This window comes from Sphaerodactylus townsendi, linkage group LG03 (genome assembly GCF_021028975.2).
Source record: "Sphaerodactylus townsendi isolate TG3544 linkage group LG03, MPM_Stown_v2.3, whole genome shotgun sequence".
NCBI classification, from domain to species: Eukaryota; Metazoa; Chordata; class Lepidosauria; order Squamata; family Sphaerodactylidae; genus Sphaerodactylus; species Sphaerodactylus townsendi.
The window spans coordinates 110765509-110773432 of NC_059427.1; the positions used below are offsets into that span (position 1 = coordinate 110765509).

Below are 7924 nucleotides of genomic sequence, written 5' to 3' on the forward strand. Positions count from 1 at the left end.
CCCAAGTGGTCTAGATGGTTGCTATATTTGGCAGCTTCCAGTCTTTCTGGAATAATGTCAGAAGCTGTGAACCATGCAAGAGAAGTTTACAAGGCAGATCTTTCCTATGGCAGCATTGTCTTGGCACTGGGAGTAGCTGCAGAGGGAGTAGCGTACAGAACTATATGATCTGCTCCTTCTGATCTTAGCCGAGGCTTTTGAGCCATTGAATCCATGGCAGAGAATGTTTGTTGAAATTTACAGAGTTTAAGGAATAACAGATTGTAGCATCTTTTTAAAACCTATAATTCCATTTTACAGCTCATGAAGTTAGATGCAGATTGATGGAGGATCAAGCTGAAATTTTATGTTTGAACTCTGTAAGGCAATTAATAGCACTAGATAGTGTTTTCCAAGACAGTTGTGTTTGAGTGCCCTTTGTATTCCAAGGACTGAGAAGGGAGCGAGATTCATTAAAGGTTTTCTGAGCATGATGCTCCTCAGTATTCAAGCTTAACTTGCAAAAAGTTTTTACATATTTCATTATAATAAAAATACTGATAACACAGGGAGCACACAAGGAAATTGCCCACTCAGTGTTAAACCTGATGATTATTAATATGGTGCCTAAGACAGCCACCTGCCACAGTTCCTTGTTAATGTCTCTGCCTAGCTTGTAAGCAACTGCTTGAAGCCTAGAGACATGGAGCATGGGCGGTGGTGATCCAGCATCAGTTTTTCCTAAGCATACATACTTTATCTATGGCACTTCAAATGCCTCCTCATGGCACCATCTCTTTCTCCAAGAAAAGATGCTGCGGAATAGCAGCTAGTGTGACTAGGGAGCTGGCAAGGAATCAGGCTGCATCTGGAGACTAGAATGGATGCAGGGATGTCAGGCAGGTAACAAATAATCATTGTGGTGATTGTGAGCTGGCTCTGTGTTTGAAAACTGAAGAAGGGATTGACTCCCCGCTGTACCAAGGAAGTTTGCTGGGTGACTTTGGGCCAGTCATACACTTTTAACCTGATCTACCTCACAGAATTGTTGTGAAGGTAAAATTGAGAAGCTGCTTTGGGTTCCCCTTAGGGAGAAAGGTGGGATATGAATAAACATGGCTTGTCTACCATCAACACATCATCTCAGAAAGATGGAGTAAGTTGTTTGGTACTAGCACCTGCTGCGTGGCTGTCCTCTGAATCATGGGTAGCTCACTTCTTCTAGGAAACAATCCAAGACTTGGAGCAGCAGTGTAACTGCAAGTACCAAGTGTCTTCTCTCCTGCTAACTTTGGAACAGTCGCTTTAGAGGAAATTAGAACTCATGAGCTGTTCTCTGAAGCAGAATTGTTTGCATCAATGCCTTCCCCTTTTTGAGTGTCGGCAGTCCCAGCAAACAATCCTAGTTTAGAAAACATGCAACAGATTCTAGCTTACCTTAAAAAGGCTGTTCCAAGGTTGGAAGGAGGGAAGAACTGTATGATTTGGTGGGCGGTTGACCATGGTTGATATTGTGCCACTTTTGCAGTAAAGCAGAGTTGATGAAAACCGAGGTGACTCTAGACCATGTGAGTAGCTGCAGTGGGGACATCCGGGGTGACTTGTCTGGGGTGGCGCCATTGCAGTCACGTAGGGACGTGGGGCCGGGGGGGTGTTGGAGGTGTTTCGGAGGGGTGTGGAGGGCGCACGGAGGCAGTTCATACCCCAGACGCAGTTTTTCCTCCCTCACTTCTCTAGACTGGTATGTAAGTGTATATTTTTACTTTGCCAAGATTGGAGATAAAGCAACACGAAGTGGAAAGATCTGAAACAAATGCGATCATTTGTTTCAATATTTTTTTTGTGTGTGGCTTTTGTTTTTTTCCTGCTAATCGGTATGAGCTGTTCACATTATTTGTCATTGATCATCTTTGTGTAAGTAATGTTTTGCCTATGATGAATGCTGAAGAGTACCATGACAATGTTCAGCCTAACTGGATTAACATTTAGTGTCCCTGCACAAATTTTCTAACGGAAGGAGCATTGCCTTCCCCCACCCCCTTCAAGGGGACAAGTTATTCATATGCCTGTGAAAAGAGGTTAAGATAACCAATTTTTTTTTCTGTTTTCTGGTAGGATCGCCCTTATCTAGCCAGCCTGTTTTAATTACTGTACAGAGGCAGCTGCCACAAACTATGAAACCTGTCACGTACACTGTTGCAACTCCTGTGACAACATCAACACCCCAGCAGCCTGTAGTACAAACAGTTCATGTTGTCCATCAAATACCAGCTGTGTCTGTCACAAATGTGACTGGATTATCACCAGCAAATACTTACACTGTAGCTGGTCAAGCGGTGGTCACACAGGCAGCAGTGGTGGCCCAGCCTAAAGGAGAACCTCAAGAGAATGGAGACCACAGTGAAATGAAAGGTAAGAATTTGGATCCATTCCCCACTGACCCTTTTGTTAGTTTCCTCTTTATTGGTTAGAAGCAGAAAGAACAGCTTCTTTCCTTCGTGCTTCATTTATTTCTCTTACTATGTGCTGAGGTTAAAATCTTTTCCCACTGATTGGTATTTATTTTCAACTGTTTCCTTGACATATTTTTATTTTTCCCCCCAGTTAAAGTGGAGCCTATACCTGCAGTTAGCCATACAACTATAGGAGCTGCTAGTCGGATCATTCAGACCTCTCAGACTGCACCCCTACAGACAGTTACCATAGTGCAACAAACACCTCTAGGTCAACACCAGCTACCAATAAAAACTGTAACGCAGAATGGAACACACATAGTACCCATCACCACAGCAATTCAAGGTCAGGCCAATACTGGTAAGCATTTGAATAGTCATTTTAGTGCTACAGATTTCTTGTGTGGAGGAGTGATGTCCAGAGTTGAGTAGATCATTGTTTCTTCAGGTATTTAGATCTCTTATAGGAAGGTGCTGTCTTGGTACATGATACTTTAGTCTACAGCAGTGGTGGCGAACCTGTGACACGGGTGCCAGAGGTGGCACTCAGAGCCCTTTCTGTGGGCACACTTGCACAGAGTTCATCATGTGGACAGGGGGCGGAAAATCAACCCCACACACACACCCCTAGGCTGGCCTGGGCATGATCCTTTACCTGGGAGTAAGCTCGGTTGCTGGCAATAAGGCTTGCTTCTGAGTAAACCCTCCTAGGGTCGTGATTCATCCATTCGAAGCGTTGCACGGTTGCTTCACCAAGCTTACTCCCGAGTAACATGCGCCTTGGAGCCAACTGTTTTTTCTAAACTAGAACCTCAGTATTCAGGTTAAATTGCCGTGTTGGCACTTTGCGATAAATAAGTGGGTTTTGGGTTGCAATTTGGGCACTTGGTCTCGAAAAGGTTCGCCATCACTGATCTACAGTCTTTTTACCTTTCATGATAAGTTAAGAACTTGTGTCTCTCTTCAGACCCCTACTCAGCTAATTCTCCTTGCCCAGAGGCCTTTGGGTTTGAAGAATAGCTACCTATGCTATGTGGCATTTTGTTTTGAAAATGAATCAGTAACATTTTCAAAGGAAAGATGTTCAACCCCTGGGATATGGTCAAAGTCCTGTGTGTGTCTAAAGCAGTTATCTGTAAATTACAGTTAGTCTTTGTTGTTTGTTGACTGTCCCCCTTCAATTTTACACTCTCTCTATGGTGGATTCCGCATAGGTCAAAAACAGCAGTGTGAAAACAGTTATAAAATGGTTTTAAACCCTGTCACACCATTTTCACGCTTCTGTTTTTGGCCCATGCAGAATCCGCCTATGCGTAGTTTTATATTTTTGAGTCCTAAAAATAGTGTTTTGTGGAAGATTTTCGTGGCCAGAATCAGCTGGCTGAGAAACACATCTTACGATGTACATGCTTCTGAAGATGCCAGCCATAGATGTGGGCAAAAACATTAGGAGCAAAAGCTACCACACCATGGTCACACAGTCTGGAAGCTCACAACAGCAACCTAAAAATACAGTTCTTTAAAACATTGTAGCTAACTCTTGATACAGGGCATATAGCTTATGTTTGCAGATCTGATGTGGTGTAGTAGTTAGAGTACCAGACTGAGACCTGGTGTGACAAGATTTGAATCTCTGCTCTGCCATGAAAATGCAGGTGATTCTGGGCTCATCACATCTCTTAATCTCCCTCAGAAGGTTATTGTTTGCTTGCCTGCCTGTCAGTCACACCTCCGCCTGCCTGGCATAATAACTCCTACAAGATGTAGCAGTCTGCTGTTTTTTCATGCCTTTACTGAAAAAAGTAGTTGAGCATGTTCTCTGTACTGAGAAAAATAGCATCTTGCATAATGTTTTAGCCTATATGCTGCAAAATTTCTAAATGTGCATGAGTCTGGACTCATGCTGGTTTTCTAATATAAATGCAAAAAAATCAAATTTGAAGACTATACAGTGTTTGGCATTCTAGCCTCCTTTTTTCCAGTGAGTTCTGAGACTACATTTTTAATTTTGTTTATTCTGTATGACTATTGGACAGCTCTTTTAATAAACATAGTTTTAGAATACTGAGACATTGAGCCTCATTGGTATTCCTTGTGAAAGTGCCTGCCTTCAGCCAATTGAGAACCATAAGGCCATAGTTGGGATTTGTTTAGTAATTTGAACATTAGTGTGACAGCATGTACCCATTACATGACTGTGCTTTACAGAAATTAAAAAATAATACCTTTAGAAATGGGTACAACTATAACAATAATCTAAATAATTTGTTGAATCAGTTATACAGCAGGGGAACAATAGTCTTTGGATAGATCATTTGGATAGATCATTTGCAAGTAAATTTGCTGTAGAATTTGCTGTGGGCAGATTTCTTAGGGATAAGTCACTGGAGGTAAAAATAGCAGTTGGCTCCTAATATTAATTGGAGGGGGAAGGCAGGGAGTAGTCAAGCAATTACCTCTCCATTGTGCCTGCATGTAGCTGAGTGAGTGGGAGACTGGATCCAGTTTAAGCAAAGATTTAATCCCCTTACCCTTTTTTGTTTATTTAAGCCAATTTGGGAGTCCATTTGGACTGGAAATGTGCTGAATATTGAACTCAAAATAATTTTTCTTATGATTTCAGTATGGTCTCATACGGGAGTGGAGGGTCAGATTCTTCACTTGAATCGCTCCATCTCTGGATTTATATGCTGCTTCTCTGGTTCTATCGGGGATATTGGTCAGTGTGAGGAAACTCATGTGTGAGGAAAGTCATGTGACAAAATGGAAGCATTTCTCTTAGGGGAACAGCATTACAGGTTCAGCTCTGCTGTGCCTTGTCACTCACTGCTGAGGTTTTCTCAAGGGTTGGAGCTTTTTGTGGTGATGGGAGTATTTCCATTATAGATATCTGCAGAATAGTCATCTGGGCATTGCCATTGTTCACCAAGTAAACTATTATCCCCTGAATCCACAGAGGTTCAGAAGAATTGTTCTTCACTCGCCTTCATTCAATCTCATTTATTCTTGCCACCTGAGTAAGAGATCTCTCATCTTTCAGTCTTCTAGAGGGTCAGTGTATGGTCTGTAGTTACCCTTCTTTGTGTGTGACTATAGTGAATACTTGCGTTTCCTCCCTTAAAATGTTTGTGTCACTGGTGCTTTTGGTTTTTCTGTAGAATAATTGAAGACTGTCTTCATTTGTTGCCTGTTTGTTGGGGCAAACTTTGCCCATACTCATGAAACCTTGGACAGCACATTGTAGCACTAATGATTTTTAAAGCCTTTTTGTACTACTAAAGTAGTGTCACAGAGTAAGGTTTGTTCTTCCTTTCCCTGTGCTTACTCTGCGCTTTTAAATTTCTTTTACAGCTGCTGCAAGTCCCTTACACATGTTAGCTACTCATGCGTCTGCTTCAGCTTCTCTTCCAACGAAACGTCAGAACGGAGACCAGTCTGAGCAGCAAGAATTGAAACGTATCAAAACGGAAGATGGGGAAAGCATAGTCATTGCTGTGAATGTTGACACCCCGTCTGTGGCAGTGAGTGAACAGAGCAGCCAGAACTAGGAACTTAGAGGAATATTTCTTTTTAAAAATAATGCTCCATGGTGCCAAAAGGAGACATTTAAACACCTAAACATTGAACATGTTCTCACACAGTGGGGAAAGGGGCCCTGTGATCAGATTTCAACTTTCAGCACTGAGAAAAACACAGGTGGCCTTAGAACTTCTAATTTAAGCAAAGAAATAAAGTAAAACTGTAAACCATCTTGTTCCAGAGGCTGTGACCCCTCCTCCCCACTCCTCCTTGCCATTCTGAAGTGACTCTGTATACATTGAGAGATACAAAGTTGGGGAAGCCTGCAACTTTAAAAACCTCTACTGGATTATTTTAAGGATTGTGTATCTCGATATATCACACAGCATGATAAGCGCTTCATATGACCGGATTTCAAAAGATTGTATATTCCTCAAAGGGAACAGAGGCAAGGAGCCATTTCCTACATCTTGGCAGCTAGCCTTTCATAATGACCTGCCCGATTCAGTTGTTGGTAGATATGCAGTATTTTGTTGTTCACATGTGGAATTAGAAATTTTTGATGTGTATTTTTATTTTATTTTCAAAATAATGGGGTCTTTGACATTTCAAATCACTCCATTTCTACTCCAGAAACTTTGGAATCACACAATACTTTTCATGTGAAATTTTGTTTGGTAAAACTGAATGTAGGATTTTTTAACCAATGGAATGATTTAATTTTGTCCTGTTAAAAGTTCAGATAAAGCTACTTTGTTACATCTGCAAATTTTCATATTTTAGCAGTTGCCTGATAAATTTAATCAAATTTTATTACCTTGTGTAGTGATCAAATGCTTCTTTGGACTTGCATGTAACTGATTAGAAATTACAGTGTAAATGAACCGTTAACTGACGTAAAGAACTGCTATGAATTTGACCAGAGCTGCACTTATCTGTTTCTCTTTCTTGCTACCTTTTGCTGTTTGTTACTTTGTGTTGACTTTGACTGTCCCTGGCATATTTTTCCAGTCTAAAGTAAAACAAGAGTCTCGCTTAATATTGTGTATGTTTAAAATGACTGACTGTTCATTTAGAAAAGAGAAAATTCTTTATCACAAGTCCTTTTAAAAAGAAAAAAAATCTTGTCGGAGGTATATTCAATATTTTTAAGCATAAGCACCCCACCAGTAGAAATTAATCTGACGAGTTTATCCTTAACTTTTGATGTCATACACAGACCTTCTGAGGTCTTCATTAAGAGTAGCTATTGTGGTTTTCTAACAGTGGCTACTGTGCTATAATAAATGTGATTTTTTTTAAAGTGTGTGTTCTGCAGTTGAACATTTTAAAATTACTTCTCAAGAGTTGTGATAGTAGAAATATACCTTGCATTTCAGAACTGAACTGAATGAAAAGCTAAGGTTGCTCTTATATTCTTAATTTGCACGCTGTCTTGTCACATATTAAGGTGAGTTAAAGGTGAAGACTGGGCTTTAAACCTTTGATTTGTCCTCTCTATCCCAACCCACTCCCTTTTTGGCAATACCATTATTTATGTCTTTTCTCCACCTTTACTTCAAGAACCACCTGTATTTTCATGATGAACTGAAATGGCTTGGAATGGCTTATATTTAGACAGTTTTTGGACATTGTTTTATCTGAAGACCAAATACAAAAAAAAATCTGTACCAAGTATCATGTTAACCCACACAATAGAGCTGTCACAGTGTCAATGCGGATAATACATATTAAAAGATTATGAAAAATTGCTGTACACTAGCTGAATTTATAACAGCCACAATAAGGGGTAAAAATCTAATTTCTATAACTACAGCATTCTACTTTTTGCACTGTGGTCACCTCATCCAGAAGCAACTATATTTAATAATTGGGGGAAGGACTTGGATGAAAACCTACTAATTCATGAAGACCAGGCACATTGATGCTTTTGAATAAAAAAATTGGAGACATTCTCCCAGTCTAATCAAAAT

General features: G+C 40.4%; 1 protein-coding gene across 2 annotated transcripts in view; it reads left to right on the forward strand.

Annotated features, from left to right (window-relative positions):
- The window catches only part of FOXK2 (forkhead box K2), a 45547-nt gene extending 37848 nt beyond the window's left edge, over nt 1-7699 (forward strand). The window contains exons 7-9 of one of the 2 annotated variants that reach the window (XM_048489730.1): nt 2095-2391; nt 2584-2778; nt 5784-7699. In XM_048489730.1, coding sequence (XP_048345687.1) covers nt 2095-2391; nt 2584-2778; nt 5784-5980 — 689 coding nt within the window. In that variant the 3' untranslated portion in view covers nt 5981-7699. Of the gene's footprint in view, nt 1-2094; nt 2392-2583; nt 2794-5783 lie in introns of both variants that reach the window. The other variant, XM_048489729.1, reaches the window with a different exon arrangement.
- The last annotated feature ends 225 nt before the right edge of the window (nt 7700-7924 follow it).